Source organism: Tachysurus vachellii, chromosome 1, assembly GCF_030014155.1.
Source record: "Tachysurus vachellii isolate PV-2020 chromosome 1, HZAU_Pvac_v1, whole genome shotgun sequence".
Classification (NCBI taxonomy): Eukaryota; Metazoa; Chordata; class Actinopteri; order Siluriformes; family Bagridae; genus Tachysurus; species Tachysurus vachellii.
The window spans coordinates 26,369,318-26,390,940 of NC_083460.1; the positions used below are offsets into that span (position 1 = coordinate 26,369,318).

Consider the following 21,623-nt stretch of genomic DNA (forward strand, 5'->3'; position numbering starts at 1 on the left):
TAAACGCCCAAGGGCAACGGTGTTTATAAACGGCACCTCGATAACCGCGCAGCGCGTGAACAAGCGTTCATATGGGTGTGCAATCGTGCACGAAATGACACGCGTGCTTTCCAGCAGCAACATCTGTGCGGGGACCTGTTCGAAAAGTAGCTTGATAGCACTCCTAAATGACAATGTTTATAGTCTCTCAATCAAGGTTACAACAACGTTAATGCAATATGGAAACCAATGGATTTACATTGGAATGGGCATAATGCCAGGTCAATATGAATGCACATCCCTCAGTAAATAATAACCATCAGGGATCAAGGGCCCCTTAGCAGAATTTTGCTTAGGGCCCCAGGGAGGTCAGGATCGGCTCTGGTTTTATCCCATGCCATGACACTACATGAGCAACAGTTGAAACGATGTAGTTCACTGGCTTTACAGAGGTCAGAGGAAACAACCACAGAGCTGTCTTATGACACAGGAGAACTGACCGGTGGGTCGGAATTGGCCAAGGAAGGAAATCAGCAGGGGTTTAAAAATAAATCCTTCACTGACCTCCAGATTGTGCTTGGGCCAATGTGTGTGTTGCAGCAGGTGGTGGGATTCAGAAACATGTGCTACCATAAAGTGAATTGATTGAATTAATGCATTTCTACATACTAAATTAGTCAAGAAGGTGTTTTTTTGGTTGATAAACCTACACGTTTGGGCAACCGTGAATTTAAACAAATAACCAGGACATGAAATCTGCAAGTCCCTCTGGTGGATTACTCATCGGTCCACCCCTGACTCACATAATAGCAAATTCTTACCTCTAAAAAAAGTATTCCCATTCATGAAAGAACCATTTTTAATGTATATAAATAGAGTTTTATGTATAAATATTTTCATGCAGGCAATCTACAGAGTGTTCCATACAGTCTTTCTTATTGACAGTCCAATAAGTGCCCCTGTATTTATATTTATATTTGGGTTTTGAGGAAGCTGATTTCCTTATTTTTCTTCACTACAGTGAAATGTGAAAATTTCTGTCCATAGAAACTTACTATAAATGTGGTGGATAGAGATTGGGTTTAACAAAAAAAAAAACCTTTTCCCTTTAATTGGGTTATTGTTCATGTCAGGCACACTCAGATCCTCGTGTGTTCTGAATAGATGGCAAACCTTGTTTGGTTCCAGCAAATGCGACACAAGAGATTTCAGGATGACGTTTCGGCTGAAGGAACTGCTGTGAGCCAACCAGGAAAATATGAACAGCTCTGAATGCTTGGCTCAGTTTAGGCACCCAATGGAAAGGGCGATATTTAAAGTCTGTATCCTGTTGTCTAAACATTGTTTTTCACATGCTACAACTGCTGTGAGGTTGTTATGGGTTTAACTATGGATACCATCATTCCCTTTTGTTCCACATCTGCTATAGATAGAACTTCTGACAGTGATAAAGTACTTGGCTTATTTGATTTCAAAATGGAGATGTCTCACTGGTGTCTCTCTCTCTTTTTCTCCCTGCAGGCCTATCCTCTGAGCTCTCTGACCAAGAAACAGCCTACAGTCTTGGTTATTTGTGGGCCAGAGCAAAACGGTGCCATTGGCTTGGTTTGTGCTCGTCACCTGCGCATATTTGTGAGTATGAATAATAACCACACGTGGAATTGTAGAAGATACTATCTTTCTACACCAGTATTCCTTTTCTTGGAATTTCTCTACAAGAGAAAAACATACTTAAACTAAGATAATCTGCTTTAGGATATTATGCTCTTATATAACTTCACCATATGTGTTAGAGATGACAAATTTATGGCATATCAGTGTTCAGCCACTGGAAAATATCGATAAAATCTGCTAAAGCAATTTTACAGCTATCAGTGAAGTGCTGTGGTTTGGCTTGAGAACCAAGAGAGTGCTCATTCTTACATTACAGCATTCCTGGAAGGCATAAAGCACATTGACATGGTCTCATCCATAGGACAGAAAAGTTAGTTTCAGGCAATTCCTAGCTGCTGTTGTAGATTTACAGGAAGACTGTACATGTACATGAACAAAAAACAAAACAGATTAGAAGAAATAGCAAGAAAAATATCACCCAAGCACAAAAGGGCATGAATTTGAGTATATTTAATTTAGCAGTAAAACAAAGTTAACAGACAAGGAACTACCGAAGGAACATAGGTTAATAAGGTACAGATTTTCTTTTAGATTTTTTTACAGATAATGAAAACCTGTATGTAAAAATGTAGACATATAAATTTCTGTGTCTATTGCCATGTCTCTTCTCTAATCTAATGTGGTATGCCTATTGTAAAAAAAAAAATAGGCTACCAAATTGAACTGAACTGAAAAGAAAAGTGAATTAAATTGGTCTGTTGCTTATGTATGTGAACCTCTGGGCCAGGCAACATTAATATTATAGCACTGAAACTACATTAGTTCCCATAACTTGTACAAATTGTTATTGTGACTAAAAATATCCTTATTACAGAATGTAAGATGTGAGCCCAATTTTGTCGTCTGTTTTTTCTTCTTGAGACTTCTTGCTCCATCTCTCAACTGCACTCTTAAGTGTTTGATGCTGATTGGGTGTTAATTAATTTTATATATCAGTGGCTCTCAACGAGTGATTTCACTGGTTCTTAATTAATTTGGTTAATTTAATGTTATTGTTTCTATTTGCACAGTGACCAGTATTGTAGACAAAAATAAATTGATTGAAAACACAGATTTATTTAGTCTCCAATGTCAGCACTTTTGGAACAATTTTAGTTTTGCATTGCATTTTAATTCATGCCAATTATTCATTCATTCATTTTCTACCGCTTATCCGAACTACCTCGGGTCACGGGGAGCCTGTGCCTATCTCAGGCGTCATCGGGCATCAAGGCAGGATACACCCTGGACAGAGTGCCAACCCATCGCAGGGCACACACACACACACTCTCATTCACTCACGCAATCACACACTAGGGACAATTTTCCAGAGATGCCAATCAACCTACCATGCATGTCTTTGGACCAGGGGGAGGAAACCGGAGTACCCGGAGGAAACCCCCGAGGCACGGGGAGAACATGCAAACTCCACACACACAAGGCGGAGGCGGGAATCGAACCCCGACCCTGGAGGTGTGAGGCGAACGTGCTAACCACTAAGCCACCGTGCCCCCCTTCATGCCAATTAATTTTATTTATTTATATATACAGTAGCACATGTTCTGTTACAGTGAGCTCATCTGTGATTTTTTTTAAATTAATATTCTTACTGCTATTTTTAAGTGGATTGTTATTGCACACATGTTGTGAAGGCAATTACCATAATCAGATTTGGACATAAATTTGAACAGCACCCATACTTAGAGTAGGATATATTGTGTGTTTTAGATCTTGTTTGTGTTAACTGAATGATGATATTTAGTCCCTTTGAATGCACTTTGAAACATCACTTTATACTACATTTTAAAATTTGTATAAAAAACTTTCACTTGTATAAAACAGTGTGTAAATAATATGATGTATTTATTGACTCATGTTCCTCTTAGCATGTTGGCAGGAGAAACCAAAGAAAGCTGTAAACACTAACTGTGTTTATGGAGGTAGAGCGTTTACTCCACATGTGGTCAAATCTGTCTTCTTTTCCGTTTTTCACTAGTTTCTACAGTATCTAAGCAGCCAGTGCGGTCCAGAGGAGTCTGATCACGTAACTACTAAAAACCATGAATCTCATCATGGTTGTGTTTTGCTGATCAACTCAATATTGTTCTATTTCTGTCCTTCTAGGAGTATGAGCCCACAATTTTTTATCCCAAACGCTCTCCTGATAACTTGCATCAGGACTTTACCATTCAGTGTGAGAAGATGGACATTCCTTTCCTTTCTTATCTTCCAACTGAGGTACAGTAGGTGTTTTTCAAACCACTTGTAACAAATTTTGACCTAGCGAATAGTCTTTAGCAGCTGGAGAGAGATGGAGCTGTCAGCATTCAGTGCAAAGCCTCATTTTGTCTTGTCTGTGCAGGTCCAGCTCATAAACGATGCCTATAATCTGGTGATTGATGCTATTGTGGGGCCAGAAATAGACCTTAAAGATGTAAAAGAGCCCTATTCTGGAATATTGGTCACCCTCAAACAGGTGAAAATCCCCATCGCCAGTTTGGATGTGCCCTCAGGTATCTTCTCTCTAACACTCACTAACACAACATTATTCAGCTCATTTCTAAATCAGAATATGAATGAATTTAATCGGAGTTTGTTCACAGGAACAAAGAAATTCATGAAAATTCCAGTTTGTCTGTTTGTATTCTGCAAGCACTCATGAGTTTGCGTACAAATGTAAATATATCATTTAAAACGAGGTCACGCTAAAATGAAACTTAACTAACCATCTTCAAATTGTATAAGTGCTGTGAGTTACTGCAGAATTTTATAAAAAGTTGTTTGTTTATTTCATTTTCACAAACAAATTTAATTAAACTACATTTTGTCAAATTCAATTATTCCATGTAAACTTACCTGGGGGAAATATCTTAATAGGGTTAATATTGTTTTATTGTTGTTTACTGTTATTTTATTATTGATTAGTTTGAATTTGTATAGTGACCCCAATAAATAAAATATATTATCATAATTATTATTATTATTATTGTTATTAGTGAGACCGATAAGACTAGTCCATGACTTCAAAGAAACGGCACACTATTTGTATAGGGAGAGTTGGTAGTGTGGTTCTGTGGTATCTAACGCAATGCAGTGGCTGAACTACATTACCGGGACATGCAGGAGCCACTCTTTTGCCTTTGTTCATTTTCTAGTTTTCAGCTTTCTTTACCTTTAGTTATGTGGCCATAACTAACTGTAAATTAGTGGTGGGAACATGCTTGGTAATTTACCACCATAAATAAAGTGTTATCAGTGTTACCTTTAGTAAAATATTCTTATTTTGTCTCTAAAGGGTGGGACGTTGATGAAGCAAGTAAAGATGGAATCAATCCAGAGGTTCTCATCTCACTGACAGTCCCCAAAATGTGTGCCTCAAGTTTCTCGGGGAAGCATTTTCTAGCCGGACGTTTCCTTCCGTATGACATGCAGAAAAAATATGAACTCAATCTGCCTGAATTTCCAGGGACTGACTGTTTTATAGAACTGTAACACTGGCAACAATAAAAACATATTTTGCATATGTATTAATTATATAAACACATTCAGATTTTGTACTTTATAGGTGGTTACTGTGTTTAATCGTCTAGAAGTTTGTGCACAGAGACTGTTGTGGTGGCTGGATATGATGTGGGTATGTACTTAGGTAAAAGTGCTTAGCTTAAGTTATTATTATTTGTGTTTGCTTGGGAAAAAAAAGGCAAAACGATTCAATTCTGTATTTTTGTTCATATATTTATGCAATTTCACAAGATACAATTGACAATTGGTAAAGCTTTTTTCCTTGCATTAAAATTTCATTGAATTTTATGGTTAAAAAAACCCTGCAATATTCATTACTAGTGATAGTTTTAGACAGTAACACTGGAGAATGTATTAAATTATTCTATATAATACATACAATTGAACTGTATTTCTGCTGCCATTTTTTTAATCTTATATTTATATGTATTTTTTTTTAAGAACCTTTTTAAATAGCACAGGGTTGACCAAAACACGAACCTGTCATACGGTTAAACAGTGAATAGATTGGTAGTTTCTTAGTTTTAAAAAGGATGTGTTTAACACCAGATCTCGAACTCAAATAAATTCTCTTTGAACCTGTTAATGTCCCATATGTTTTTACATGCTTCTAAGCCACAATGCTGTCTGTAGTTAAGATTAATGGTAATTCTTAGCCACCGCTGAACAGAGTAACAACTGGATGTTACAGACATATAGCCAAGACTTTGGTAAAACTTTAATGTTTTAGGCCATTGAGTATATTATCTTTACTCCACGATTTACTCAAAGTTAGGAAAATGGCATGAGTGCAAGAATGATGGTTTGTTCCCTAACAACAGTTCCAGTATAAATGATCCAGAAAGGAGAAACACACAGGTTGGGACAAAGGTCATTTCAGGACATCCATGTATTACTCTTTTTAAGACATATTTAGAATTAGGTTCACTGAGGTTATCAAAAAGCATACATTGCATACAATATTTGTAAAAGTCTGGTGTGTATATCGGAGTATTTGATTAGAAGTAACATCATAAAAATTCAGACAATAAAAGAAACTTCTTTAATCTCCAAACACCCAAAGAACATGCTGATGATTAATGACTTGAAGTCATGTGCGCTCAATATGTCAACTAAGGAAAATCTGAAAATCTGTTTAGACTGAGGACAGAGGTTAAGAACATATTTTGGTCTGTGCTTTCACAGGAAATTTGGCTGTTTGGTATTGAACAGACTCTTTTCATTCACATCCAGATTACAGCCGCTATCATTTTTTGCGACACCAGTAAATTTGAGTCATCAGTCCAAACTGTGGTGTGGTGTTTTGATTGATTGCCTTTCTGACTTAAATCGCTCCACAACTTCAAACAGACCTTAAAATAATTTTATCTCAGGAAATTATAAATGCTCTGAAATCATCTTGATAAACTACGAAGGCAAGCGGCACTCAGTTTTCCAAACATCATTACCGTTCCTGATGAGGCATGAGATACGAGTCAGTATCTCTACCTGTGAATGTCAGGCTTCAATGCACAATGTTTTCAGACCCGCATGAAACAGGATGCTGTTTGCTCGTTTGGCTGTGGAGAATCATGTGATAGGTGATTATTAAGGTTAAAGAAGACAGACAAAAAAGGACCATCTGCTGCTGATTTACTGTTGAGGAACGTTTCAACAATGCTGCGTGGTTATTGTCAGTCAAAGGCCTTGACAGGGGAAGTCCGCACGTAAGATTCATGAGAGAGATTTCTTACAGTCTGAACAGCTGAGCACCTTATAAAAGAATAGTAATGTTTCTTGCCAGAACACTGACAAATTATTGTAATCCACTGAGTCACTCTTCAGGATAAAACTGTTTAAGCATACAGATTAGTGTCACATCACCAACAGGGTAAATAAAAAGAACTTAACATGAAAAATTAGATCATTCGCAAAAAGTGAAATATATTATACACTATATGTGGTTTTCAGGTACTATACATTCTAGGGCTCATATGATTTTCATATATACAATTTTGTTTTTCACTCAGTCAATTTTCCTCAAATAATTTTTTTTACTTCCACCTTTGCAAAATAATGACAAATGTTCACAATGTTCCTCTAATGCAATTTTCTCACAGCCGAGTTTCTGCATGTTAATTTTGTGTTACACATGAATGAACAAGCTAATGTATTCATTTCACATGGAATTTGTGTGATTTCATTGTTCACATTTCCTCATTCTCCATTTTTGCACATGAAGGGTATTGTTCATGTGATGTCTCTTTTGTTTACTCAAATTCAAACTTGTAGTATTATGACATAATGGTGAAATGCACATGCATATATATGAATATATTTATTTACATATCAAATGTGTATGATAAGTACAAACACACTTCTTGGATGGCAGTGAAATTAGAAATATGAAGCTGTAGTAATAATGCAGTAATATTTACTTGTCCAGCTAATATCTAATGGCACACATATGAAATGAAAGCAATCCACGTCACATAACTGCTGCAAATATACATTCTGAAAAATGGCACACATGACATTCCTAATAAGCAAACAGCTGTTTTAGTGAGGGACCCCACTCTGTTCTCTCTTCCAGTTATCTTCTTTTTTAAACATGGGTTCAGACGTGCTCTGGCCAATGGCAGGCAGGAGGGGGCTGGATTGGACTGCTTTAGCACAGTGCCTGTCTTTTAAAACTCTGTTCTCTGAGAAATGTGCAACAGTCATCAGACTTATTTTGAAGGTCAGAGAAAAGGCACCTGTGTAATTTTCTTGTCAAGTCATTCCGAGGACTTGAGACAAACAACGTTTTCTGGTTTGCAGTGATTTCAGCCGGACAGGCTGCTGAACATAAGATTGGCACAATGAGGAAGTGGACGTGGGTGTCACTGGTACTGTGCACCCTCTTTACTCTGGCCCTGGCACAAGGTACGTTCCCAGTGAAGATTTAATTTAAGCTAATTAAAGTCCTTAAGTGAAACTCAAGTCCTTAAGTCTGTAGAACTGGATTTGTTGATTGCGTATGCTTTATATTCTGATGCTTAAGGCGCATTTACAGGTGAGTGCTTTCAGTGGATACTCTAAGGCATGATGTGAATTTCAAGTCACGCCTGAGATTAATACTAGCATTGCAATAATTGATCAATTTTAACTAATACACAAATACTTTTGTCCTCATGACACTAGTTCAAAGGGTTTTTAAATGTATTTGTACAGTGGAATTGATTATAAGGATGGTGCTATGCAAAATATAATAATAATAATAATAATAATAATAATAATAATAATAATAATAATTGTGTCCTCAAATAACCTCTCACCTCTCTTGCTTAAAGAAATAAAATTAAAATCTGACATTTTGGAAAATCTGTGAGCATCCCAGGTAACTAAGTTATTCTCCAGCTTTCCTCTTGCCTGTCCGCTGCCACTCCTTTTCGTCTCTGCTACACCTCAGCCTCACCAAATTTATTACCTGCTTCCTAAATTGAGGAGACAGCTGCTCTCTCTTGCTCTGCTAGTACAATGGAAAATGGTGGATGACATTGGCACAGGGCTTAAATCAGCTGGGTTTTAAATATCCAGATGTCAATCAGTCTTTCATTAATGAGCTGTTAGCTGCTTTGCCTGTGCCAAGCTTGTCCATGCTGAGATGAGGCCATTTTCTGCACTCCAAAGTAAATATTGCCACTTGATCATCTGCTTCATTTAAATGATTTATTCTCCAGACGCTTGCCTCACGCTTCAGTTTAGCTGCCCAGATTCCCCTGAGAAAGACATATGTCTTAGTCACTTTGATGTTGGAGAAGAAGTGAAGAGCAGGGAGAAAAAGTGAAATCAATGTAAATTCATGACAGGTTAAGTGTTGTGATTTCATGTCAGATACAGAGCCAGTGCCATCTGAATGAACATCTGAAATGTTCTTCAGCAGAAGACAAGATGCATGTATTCCACTGAGGGATGAGAAAACCAGAAACAGCTGCCAAACCGCAGTAGCATTGTGTCTGGATTACTGTCATTATTCAGTAATGCAAGACAGTTTAATTTGAAATAACGTTTCACAGATGCTAAGGAAAAAATATCTCAAGAGACAGTCACTTCTAATCTGATCCTGAACCTAATCCGACAGATGGGACAGACCTCAAGGTCTGAGACCTTAGCCAAGTCACATGCCCAAAAGGCAAAACTACATCCACATGTGGATTGACTATGATTATACACATGCATACACACATGATTTTTGGCCATTTGGAGTGCAATTGCACTCAATCCAGTCTGGAGCCCAGTAGCTGCCTACTGTATACTCCCTGTCTGAAAGGGATGATTATGAACAAATATGTGCTTGTTACTAGGCTCTCATTATATGAAAGACAGGTTTTAAAGAACTTTTCAGTGTCCTCACACCAATTAAATGCCATGGCATAACTTCATCTTCACACCACTCCTAGTTTATGCAGGTGCTTACATAACACATTGGCTGAAATGATTTTTACCCTTCCTTCTTGTAAGCGTCTGGAATATTTTAACAACTTCCAGACCTGTAGAAAAAGGCTGCCAGGTTAATTTTTTGGCACAGATATTTGTCTAATCTTCAGAGCAAAAGAATGCAATATATATATATATTGTTCCTGGCTAATAAAATGCTCCAAAGTAGCCTGAATAATATTCATGAATAGATTATTTGTAATTTGCTTGCAAGTGGGTGTACACTAGACTTTTGTAGTGACGTGAGAAATCTGGAAGGACATTGAATTATTAACTTGGTCCAATAAATCTTGGAAAAGTGCTACAGTGTGACAATGATCATAGGAACAGTTAACTGAACTCATACTGACTCTGTTAAGTGAGCACTGTTTCCCAGAATAAACATCTCTGTTATGAGGGATCAGCATGCAAAACTACATTAGGAAGATTCAGTTGTGCCATTAAAAGATGCTCACATACGTTGGGCTCCACCTAAGCTATTGTTTCCACTACAACATAAATTTTGCCATGCTAAATCCCTCAACACACACCCACACTGAAAAAGCAGTGTCCTATTACATGGCCAGTAAGTTATTACAGAAGGAATGGTGGATCTTAAATGAATTATTGAATGTTGATTCTGGCTCTTCTTTGAGTGTTGACAGGTTTCAGGTTGTCAGGTTATATTAAAGCAAGTAATTGTAAGAACAATGTTTTAAATTATACAGTAATTACAAAAACAGTCAAGCAAGCTATTCAACTACAAGGTGTTCTGAACAACAGCCCAATAGACTCACTGTCACTCCTTTGAAGCAGTAATTTCTCAAGGACTTGACTTCTGTGTGTATATAAGGGATATTCTAAGACTAACCTTGTGAGAAAACTGTCAGCTAACTAATAACCTATGAGGACCATACTCATTTAGAAAGGAGTGTAATCACAGCAAATGACTTCAGGTAGTGCATCACTCCAGCAGAGCTTAAACAGAGACTGACACGTCTCCTGTAGATAAGCACTTCAGCATATGTGCTGAGAATAGAGCCAGTAACAATGAGTTGTCACGGCATCACTCTATTTCTAGTAGGGGGAAGTACAGCTTGGCTAGACAGGTTGCTGCTGAAAGAAAGGCCTGTCTGTACAGATCTTCTCATTACATCCCACCATAACACTAATTATTCATCTTATGTAGCCTATGTTTATATAAACAGATTTGGCTTTAATGACTTTTAATGCCAGTCTTTTACCTGCAGACGACTCATTTAGGTACCTCATTTGAACTATTACTTGGCAATTCCATTTCTTTTCCAAGAAAAAAAACCTGCCTTTTAAGTTTATCCAACTCAGTTAAAGACTTCTAGTTCATTTTCCAGACTTTGCAGAGTAACTCTGCAGATGTAGGAACAGCTTCTTTCTGGCCAAATTCATTTGGATGTGTAAAGCAAACACTAGTTCTACTTCAACACCTTAACCTGAGAAATCTCATTATGTTTGCATTGCTTTTGGGAACAGAAGCCATGAAGGATGGAACATGTGTCATATCCAATTAAGATCCAGTGCTTTTCCATATGTGTGCATGAGTTCCTCGACCATTTTTATGTTCTATTAAAGGCCTGAAGTGCAGAGAGTTAAAAACATCCCTTCTGCTGACCATTATGGAATCATGTATCATGGGCTCATACTGTATATATCTGGCTGGAGATCATCCAGATGGTCAAGTCTGGATCTCAAAGTAGTAGAAATAGGGCAGGACTCTGACTGTTCCAAGAGAAAGAAAACTATAAAATCAGACACCCAAGGGACACAGACTGAAGGTCAGGTATCTTCTATAGATTTCCCTTTGACACTGAAACTTCCTCTTGCATATGCAGACACTAGTGCAATCGTAGGAATGTGCTGTAAAGCGATGGTTTTAATACAGAACTGCAAGGTACTATGTGTCATTGAAAATGAACATACAGGAATGTAGGGTTGAATGTGGCTGGACTGGTAATATCATTTTCTCTTCTATTGCCTGCAGGTTCTAGCTGGAACAGCTCACAGCTACGAAAGTTGAGCCATAGGAACAGGAACACGAAGCTAACATACAACAACATCCTTGAACCTCAGACCACAGGTGTTTATTACTAAAATAAAATGTTTGTTTTGTGGTTAGTTCCTCTTTGTTTCGAATATCTTCAGGATGATGATGAACTGGAGCTAATAAGTGTGCCCCTGTGGATTTGGTGGCCAGCACATAAAAATACATTAAAGTATCAGGCGTGATTTCCTGAAACACTACTAGTCCATGAATGTGAGCTCATATAATACAAGCACAGGGCAATGACAGGGAAACCATTAACAAGAGCTTTAATTTAAAAAACAGGTGCACAAGGTCTAACCAAAAAATATTACAGTCGTTTACAGTTTTCAGTGGTGAAACAAAAAACCTTATGAGAATAAGATACATGTTAAAAAAAACAGACATTCAAAGCTAATGGTTTTTGAAGCATGATGCTTCAATGTATTTGTAACTTAAGTTTTTATATATACACTTTGAAATATAGGAGTGACAGAGTGGACATCCTGGTTCAACATTGACCATCCTGGTGGTAATGGGGACTATGAGAGGCTAGAGGCTATTCGATTTTATTACCGAGAGAGAGTGTGTGTCCGGCCTGTTGCCATGGAGGTCCGTACCACTGACTGGGTATCTGCGTCAGACACCGGGGAGGTGGTACATTCCAGTCTAGAGAAAGGTTTCTGGTGCATTAATAAAGAACAACCATATGGACGCATCTGCTCCAACTACCACGTGCGATTCCAGTGTCCACCAGGTACCATATGCAAGCAAGTCAGTCATGGTAGATTACCACTTGCTATGAGCTGGATAATGAACATAAGAGATGGATCAGTGAATGTTTTTGAAAATGATCTATTGTCTGATATTCTTTCAATTCTTCAGTTCAAACATACTGGACAAACTGGAGTGAGTGGGGTCCTTGTTCAACCACTGCTTGTAATGACGTAGGCATTCAAGTTCGTAGACGGAAATGCATGAGCACACAGCCTCTGTCCAAGCTGGCCACACCAACCTGCCCAGGCCCTCATACTGAGCGGAGAGAGTGCTCTACTCCAGCATGTCAAGGTAACTGAATTTAAATGAGAATGTGCTTCTGCAATGCTGTGTCATAGTTCTAGGGTCCCAGGTTGAGCTTAGGGTTACTGTCTGTGTGGAGTTTGCATGTTCTCCCAGAGACTGGTTTACTGGTTTCATCCCACCTACCTAAACATGTCAGTAGGTTGATTGGATACCGTTAATTGCCTCGGTGTGAACAAGTGGGTGAATGTGTTTGTGTATGGTGTCATGTTATATGCCTAATGTTCCACCAGTGGTGTGTCCCCACCTTGTACCCAGTGTTCCAAGAGAGGAAATTCCCTGCCCTGTCCATCAGTGTGTCAATAACTAATCAGGGTCATATGTGTGTGAGCTCATGTCATGTCTGTGATGAGCAACATGTTGGCTGGTTTCACATGTCTCAGAGGAAACATGTGTGCTAGTCTGAGCTGTCTAATGGGTGGGAATTGGTTAATGACCAAATGTGGAAAAAAAAAACTAAACCCACAGAATTTGTCACACCTCAGGAATTTATCATTAAATAGAATTATTCAAATCATTTAGTCTTCAAAGAGGCTTTCTGAATCCTGTTTAGCTGATTTTATGTCAGAAGGACAGACCTTTAGTATAAATACAAAACTTTTATCTCTTTTCCAACCAGCCAAGTGGAATGAGTGGGGGAAGTGGAGCACTTGCTCAGTGACCTGTGGGAAAGGGCGGAGAACCAGACGGAGAACATGTAACAAATCATCTGACACAATCCGCTGCAAAGGACGACCAGTGGAAGTCCAGAAGTGTGGAAATACCCCATGTCCAGGTGTGGAATAACTTATAACCTATTCTATCCTTCAAAGTATTAAAAAGCAAAATGTGCAATGTTAGATTTTAATGTGCTTTATATTTGTGTAAATTGTAGCGGTGTGTCAACTCGTGTGTCCTGTGGGACACCCAAATAAGGAGTGCAGCCACTGTGTTTGTGAGGGACAGACATTACGGGGGGAAATCCTGAGTGTGACTGGAGTTCCGGTGTCTGGAGCTAGTGTGGCTGTGGCGGACCAGCCAAATGTTACCCGTGCCCAGACAGATGATAACGGTTTGCTCAAGATCTATGGCATGTGCTCAAGCCCCGAGACTCGGCTTCTCATCAGCAAGGAAAAATTTGCTCCAGCCACTGTCCCTGTTTTCAGGAATAGCAGTAGAAACCTCTGGGTACGAGCTTTTCTCAGGTCCTCAGGTAAGCTCTTTGCAGCAGCAACTACTGACCATGACATAGGAAGATGACATTTATAAGACATAAGTTGAGAGGTGTAAAAGAACATTGCACCAGGTCGACAACATACAGTACAGTCATCAACATACAGTGTAACAGATGTTTTGAATGGTTTAAGACATTACCTTTATTCAAAACGTTGTTTGCAAAAGAACTAATAAGGTTTCAATATATTATCCAAATAAGTCAAAAATCACACTAGAGACCTAAAACTAGCCTAAACAACGAGATACATAAGATTTTCTGATGTACAAAGTTACAGTATGCATTATGCTTTGATTTGGACATGATTTTTTTAAACAATCTGAATTTAATGAAGATTTAAAACAAGATCTTCAACCAACCCAATTTGGCAATTCTGCCATTAACTGTCCTATCCAACTTTTCCCCTGAGCATGGGGCAGCACAATTCCTCCCCAGTAGGCCTCACTTACCATTTGTTGCAGTTCTCATTTTTGACCACTATGTGGAAATAATAACTCTATGAATCTAAGTGAGCAGTGAGTAATGTATGATTGTGCATCATCTTGAAAGGTGAGCAAATCAATGGCACTTTGGCTTATATCTGTTATATTGCAACAATTTTTAAATCATTGGTTATTCAAAAGAGTTCATTAGTATTTCAACAGTCTTTAGAATGTATGGAGTTGTGAATAAAGGTTAACATTCAACTGTCATCTGGACAAAGGATCCATGCTCACTCAATATGTCTGGAGAAATCCAGTAACAGAAATATATAAATGGATGTATATATCAATAAATTGATTTATGTGGGTACTCCCAACAATATTTCACTTGTGTTTCTTAACTGTATTAAATGTATTGTTCCTTCTCTAGCATCTGGAAGTTGTTTTCCCTAAAGTTTTTTCCATAAATTTCCTTATAGAGAAGCCATACATTGTTAAACATCCCGAAGACAAAGCACGATATGAAGGACAACGTGTGACTCTTTGCTGCAAAGCAGCAGGAACCCCTATACCTGATAAATATTACTGGTAGGATAATTTGAATTCTTATCTATAATCTTAATATAAATTATAGCATTGGCATATTAAATCACTTTATTTGGTCCCCCAGGTATCACAATGGAACTTTGCTGGACCAGAAACTATACAAGAATGAATTAGACTTGGTTTTGCGTGATCTGAAACCAGAACACACTGGGATGTATTATTGCAAAGCCAACAGCCTTACAGGAACTATTAAGTCCAGTCCTGCATTTCTGACTGTTTTAGGTAAGTGCATAATCAATTAATCTGTCAGAGTTAAAGGTAGGGTCTCTGATTTTTGAGAAATGCTTCAGAAAACTGTTTTCTGAGTTTTCCAAAAACTAAACAAAAATCAAAACAAATGCGTAGCCAATGAGCACAAAGGGGCGTGTCTTGTCAATATGCGGTGGAGAGAGTGTTCAGTGCGCATGTTCTTCCCTTCAGCTATGATAAAGACGCATTTCTTTCCATTAGTTGCCTGGGTTACGTATGTATGTGTGGGCGGAGCTATCAATACAGGGGTGGGACCCATTTGTGTTAGGGACGTGTTTGTTTTGGTGATTTTATATGTGAACATTGGCTTTAAAAAACCGGAGACCCTACCTTTACTCACTGAATAGTATATGAAGCTCTTTACAATATTAATTCACAATGAATTCTAGCAGATGTTTGTGTTGGTACTGATCAGTCATCTCTATGCACTTAACTGATGGTAAAGGAATGGTCATGTCTAAGTGTAAAGCACTGGGCATTTTAATGAAATCACCTCCATGTACATAACCACTCATTGCACATCATTTCCCTTGATGCTAGTCAAAGTGTAGATTTACAGAAACCATCCTGCTATGTGTTTAATTAATCATAATTTTTTTACTACTAATAATAATACTATAATTTTCAAATCATTATTTTAATGCTGCCATTTATTTGGAGACACTAATCTATTGAGTCTGCCATGCATTCATACGCTTTAATCAATATGTGAATATTTTGGCAACTAATTTATTTTTTCATTATTTAATATTTAAGGCTGGCAAAATTACTGTAATTGTGCAATTTAAACATTTGTAATAATATAAATGATATTGCATTTGCATACTTTATTGTGAAACTTTAAAATTACATTTTCAAACAAGATATCAAACAGAAAATACTTAAAAAAACCATACTTAATATAATTATAAACTTTATACTTAAAACAAGGCAATAGGAAATCCTGAAAACTAAACAATCATGGACATATGTTAGCTCAAGTATGTGAAAGATGGCAGTTAGTACTTTTCACTGAGTGTGTTCAGATTTCTTGTGATGTAGCATAAGTAGCACATGCCACATAGCCCTCAACCTCTTTGGTTAGTGAGGGGGAAACTAGCTAAAATCCATTAGCTAATTTATTAAGATATTTGTCCTACATTTGTTCCAGTGAAACCTTTCTACATTTAGTTCATAATAATAAACATTATGGCTCACTTCACCATTTTGTTTCTACATAAACACTTAAACAATTTGTTTTGTTTTTTTAACACATATTCATAGTTTTACTATGGCATTATATAACAACATTTACTCTGGTCTATTGAGAAGATCATTATAAACAAATTATACATGAAACTCGATGATGCCAATATTTTTTATTTGCATGTAGTTTTACAGTGTGAATTTTTGTTATTTCTTTTCTTGGAATGCTGTGCTTGTCAGATGTAGTAGTGTATGTGTTTAACTAAAGAGGTTCATTTTATCCCCTTTCATAATTTACAGCCAAAGGAACTCCAGCATGTAATTCTACACCTGAAAGTCACCTGATTAAACTGCCTGTAGACTGCAAACAGTCAGGCACAAAATCCAAGTGGTATAATGCTGGTCGCTGTGCAAACAACAAATGTCCTGGGTCACTGGACTTTGACCTACGATGCAAAGATTCATCTAGTTTCTGCTGTGGGGTTAAGGAAATGGAAACAAAGGACATTGACTGTGGCAGCTACATTCTTCCAATAAAGGTTGTGACTGAATGCGGCTGTCAAAAATGTGTCCAACCCAAAATTCTGGTACGGGGTAGAGTGGTTGCTGCAGATAATAGTGAGCCCTTAAGATTTGGACATATTTTCATTGGAAAGGAACGAATAGGAATCACTGGTTATCAAGGTGGGTTCACAATTCAGGTATCCAGTGACACTCAGCGGCTGGTAGTGAACTTTGTGGACCCATCCCAAAAGTTCTTAGATACTCTCAAAGTGTTTGTTTTTGATAAGAAGGGTGGTTCAGTTTACCATGATGTAAAAGTAATGCGAAAGCAGGAACCAATTGACATCAACGCGGCAGAAAGCAATACTATTTATCTGGGTGAAATAAAAGGGGAGGATCCCATCGGTCAGCTGGTTATACCTCCAAACTCATTCCACAAAGACACTGGGGAAATGTATGAAGGCACAGTTAAAGCAAGTGTCACTTTCTTTGATCCGCGCAATGTCACAACAGCTGCAGCTATTCCAGGAGACTTGAACTTTGTGGGTGATGAAGGTGATGTGCTTCCTTTGAGGACATATGGGATGTTTTCTCTTGATTTTAGAGATGAGGCAAATCAGGAGATCCTTGGAGCTGGTGAAGTCCAGGTTCTTCTTGACACTGAACATGTCAAAATGCCAGAGCATATACCTACTATGAAACTGTGGTCTCTCAATCCAGTCACAGGTATCTGGGAGGAAGAGAGTAATTTTCAACCTACTCAGGTTACCACTGAAGGAAATGGGAGGAAAAAAAGAGAGGAGCGCACATTCCTGATAGGAAACATGGAAATCAGAGAGCGCAGACTGTTCAACTTAGATGTACCAGAAAATCGCCGCTGCTATGTCAAGGTTCGGGCATACATGAGTGAAAAATTCTTGCCTACTGAGCAACTTGAAGGCGTGGTGATCAATCTTATAAACCTGGAGCCCAGGCCTGGATACTCATCAAATCCTAGAGCTTGGGGACGTTTTGACAGTGTGATAACAGGACCGAATGGAGCTTGTCTTCCAGCCTTCTGTGATGCCCAGAGAACTGATGCATACACAGCCTATGTCACAGCCACAATGGGAGGTGAAGAGCTTGAAGCAGCCCCATCGACACCAAAAATGAATCCTAACATCATTGGCGTATTACAACCGTACTTAGACAAATTAGATTATCAGCGATCAGATCATGATGATCCAGCACTCAAAAAAACTGCTTTTAGAATAAATTTAGCCAAGCCAAATCCAAATAATCTGGATGAAACCAATGGACCAATATATCCTTATCAAAGTCTAATTTCGTGTGAAAACGCACCCATTGATGCAAATCATTTCCGATTCTTCCGTGTGGAGAAAGACAAATATGAGTATAATGTGGTACCTTTTCAGGAGAATGATCTCACAACTTGGACTGGGGACTACCTGTCATGGTGGCCAAACCCACAGGAGTTCAGGGCTTGCTATGTCAAAGTTAAGATACACGGGGAAACAGAAGTAATGGTTAGGTCAAAAAACTTTGGTGGCACACATCCTCAGACCAGGGGTCAGTTGTATGGAATTAGGGACATACGCAGCACTCGTGACTTGAACCATCCTAACACCTCTGCTGCTTGCTTGGAGTTCAAATGCAGTGGAATGCTTTTTGACCAAGGTGCTGTTGACCGGTCTCTAATTACTGTCCTTCCACAAGGGAACTGTCGGCGAATAGGTATTAACAGTCTTCTGCAAGAGTACCTTACAAAGCACCCACCTCTTCTACAAAACAATGAATCTCATGCATTTACCATGTTAGCTCCTGTGGACCCGCTAGGCCATAACTATGGAATATACACTGTTACAGACCAGAACCCCCGCATTGCAAAAGAGATTGCCATAGGACGCTGCTTTGATGGTACCTCGGATGGTTTCTCAAGGGAGATGAAATCAGATTCTGGAGTGGCTCTAACCTTCAGTTGCCCAAAAAGAACTGTAAACCGTGAGAGCCTGTTTCAGCGCTTGCAAACAAATCCTGGACAAACGTTGGCACAAATGGCTCGGGGCATGAGGGAATCACAAGGAACACAGGTCAGAAGAGGGTCAGCACAGGTGGTGGCGTATCCATCTGAGCAACAGGGCAGGATGCAGAGCCGCAGAGTTAGCAGCAGCAGCAGGAGAAGGACTGCTACACGGACTCAACAGAGGCAGTAGACCTGCCTAAATGTAAGTATACGTCAGATAGATAGATAGATAGATAGAGTTATTTTCAATATAAACAGGAATTAACATCTTTTTCCTCTCATCTGTGTATAGTTTTTTGGGAAGATACTGGCTGAAGACACTCACAGAGATGATGGAAATGCCAAACTCGGTCAGTCTGGATATTAGATACTCAGTGTTTTCTGAGCCAAATTCCATTATTTGTTATAAACTCACTCTGGACATGTTCTATCCAGGTTTCTGAAGGGAACCATCATTACCATGCTTCATCATTCCCCCAAAAGTACTTGATATAATAAGAAATGTCTCTAATGTTCAGGCTGTACACTTTTATTTATTACAGTTCTCAAACATTAAAAATGCACGTGCATTGTTTAAAACTTTTTGGATCTTACATATCCAAAAAGTAAATTTCAATCATTTAAGTTTAAGATCAACATAATCATAACTACTTTATGATCTTATATGTACATAAAGAAGGCTCCTGCTATTCTGTTACAGGTATTCACTGTAGGAGTGGTGCATGTGGTTTAGTGGACGAGAGCCTTAATGAAGTAGAGTCAATGCTAGTCTGGCTGCCCCTTTTTCCAAATTAGCAAAATAATACCTCAAATGTAACTCAAGCATACTTCAGTTTGACCAAAGAATGAATAAACTAAGCCAAAGAAAGCAAATCGCACTGGCAGCCTAAACAGAACCTGTGTTGATACTTTGGACAGCATAACTGAATAATACAATAGCCCTTGGTTTGAAATTATGATATTTCCATTTTTAGACTCCAAACTACCTCCTGAATATTTTCAACAGAATTTGAGTCAAAGCAATAAAATTTTAAGTATTGTTTAAAATTCTACATTGCTTTAATCATAACAGTACAGTGTAGCATGGTCAATCCAATAGTTTGTATATAAGTTATAGTATATTATTTCTTATGGGTGTCTGTCTGTCTGTCTGTCTGTCTCTTGACGTGCAATAATTCTGACAATGACTTGAGAGCCCTAACCAAATAAAATCTGCCATGTGTGTTAGGACTGTTAAAAGTTGGGCTGATCTCTATGCAAGTTTAAGTTCTGTTTTACAAAATATGTATTGCCAGCTTTCTAACTATTTCTAAGGAATCTTAACATCCTACAAGACCTAAGCAACTTTTCTTAAGTGTGTTCTTTTGATGGACATTTTGCAAAATCTCAGCTTTGCTCAATTAGAGACTTCACAGTTTATAATGGAAATAAAAACATTTTACCTGAAGTGAGTATCTCATTATGTGTATCTATACTTTTAGTTCAACCTATAAAAAAATCCTGAATCTAGATAATCTATAGAAATTGAGTTATTTTTATCTAAAATAGTTTGCACCACTGATATATAGACCAGTGGACTATTTCCCAACCCATTCCAACTGCAATTCCAAACCATTACTGGCTCTTGGATTTCTGTTACAGAAAAAATAAAGAAAATTGTTTGAAATATTTGCAGGATAACAAGAACTGATATAATGATGATGAAATGATAATCTCTTCTTTCAGCATTAACTTATAATAACACTACAGTTTAAAATCACCCCACTACCTGAAACCAAAGCCCTTGATAGCATTCAATTCCCAGGGACAGTTTAATAAAAAGCATACTAATTGGATATTTTACTTGCAAGTCACATAGCACTTAATGAGGTGAATGTTGTTTGTGTTGACAATTGGTCTGCCTGAACCCCAAGAGTCCAAAGGAACAATAACGAATCAGATTTGAAAAAGCACCGAGAAAAAAAATGGTTCAAATTGTACATGAAATGCAATTAATATATGTTAGTATTACATTCCTGTAATTATTTATAATATAAACATTGATTGTGTGCCTATTAGACTTTCAAATTCTACTTTCAAATTGGGCTAAAAGATCTATATATTGTTCTAAAATCTACATTTCCTGAAAACAAACGTCTAGCATTGTAAAATCTGGTTTCTCCCAAAATTAAATTTCAACTCCACAATAGGACATAAGTTATCACTATGTTTATCAGCAACACTCACAGACTTTGTCTCATCCTCTGAAGTTCAAGGTTATCGTTGAATGTCCCAACATTAAGCTCATCTTTGCGAACCTCTTACCTAGCTAGCTAACCCTTCTTGCTACAGTGGATAACCAAGGAAGTGTAATTCCACAGTAAATTATTTAGTTATCTGGGGCTTAAGGAGTTTGGTACTGTGCCTACCATGAAGTTAATTGATTGTGTCTGGAAAAAATACTAAAATACTGCAGAGTCAAGAGTGTTGACAAGCTGAGCTGTTAATGTGTCCCACTGGCTCAAGTGTTTTCATGGACATTGGGAATTATAGGAAAAATATTCAAGGCATTTGTTAATTTGTACAGATTTTAACAAGGATAGGCAATGCCTGTTTTTAAGTTTAAAATTTGCATCATATGTTTTTCACTATAATATTTAGGATTTATAATATTGCAGCAGTAACATTTTGGTGGTATTATGGCAGTGATGGCTC

General features: G+C 37.9%; 2 protein-coding genes across 3 annotated transcripts in view; both read left to right on the plus strand.

Moving 5' to 3' along the window:
• Positions 1-5,736, plus strand: part of yjefn3 (YjeF N-terminal domain containing 3) — a 39,529-nt gene extending 33,793 nt beyond the window's left edge. The window contains exons 4-7 of the mRNA XM_060880313.1: positions 1,501-1,611; positions 3,757-3,870; positions 3,995-4,145; positions 4,928-5,736. Coding sequence (XP_060736296.1) covers positions 1,501-1,611; positions 3,757-3,870; positions 3,995-4,145; positions 4,928-5,124 — 573 coding nt within the window. The 3' untranslated portion in view covers positions 5,125-5,736. The remainder of the gene's footprint in view (positions 1-1,500; positions 1,612-3,756; positions 3,871-3,994; positions 4,146-4,927) is intronic.
• A 2,132-nt stretch (positions 5,737-7,868) lies between these two features.
• On the plus strand, positions 7,869-20,329 carry cilp2 (cartilage intermediate layer protein 2). Of its 2 annotated transcripts, XR_009647980.1 has the most exons (11): positions 7,869-8,058; positions 11,609-11,704; positions 12,135-12,404; positions 12,533-12,715; positions 13,347-13,502; positions 13,602-13,919; positions 14,842-14,950; positions 15,033-15,190; positions 16,703-19,131; positions 19,222-19,279; positions 19,365-20,329. XR_009647980.1 is itself a non-coding variant. In XM_060864632.1 (10 exons), the coding sequence occupies exons 1-9, from the start codon at positions 7,995-7,997 to the stop codon at positions 19,117-19,119; spliced, it is 3,771 nt and encodes a 1,256-aa protein (XP_060720615.1). In that variant the 5' UTR covers positions 7,869-7,994; the 3' UTR covers positions 19,120-19,131; positions 19,222-20,329. The 2 variants fall into 2 exon arrangements, 1 of the variants encoding a protein (XP_060720615.1); XM_060864632.1 differs by having other exon boundaries at positions 19,222-20,329.
• The last annotated feature ends 1,294 nt before the right edge of the window (positions 20,330-21,623 follow it).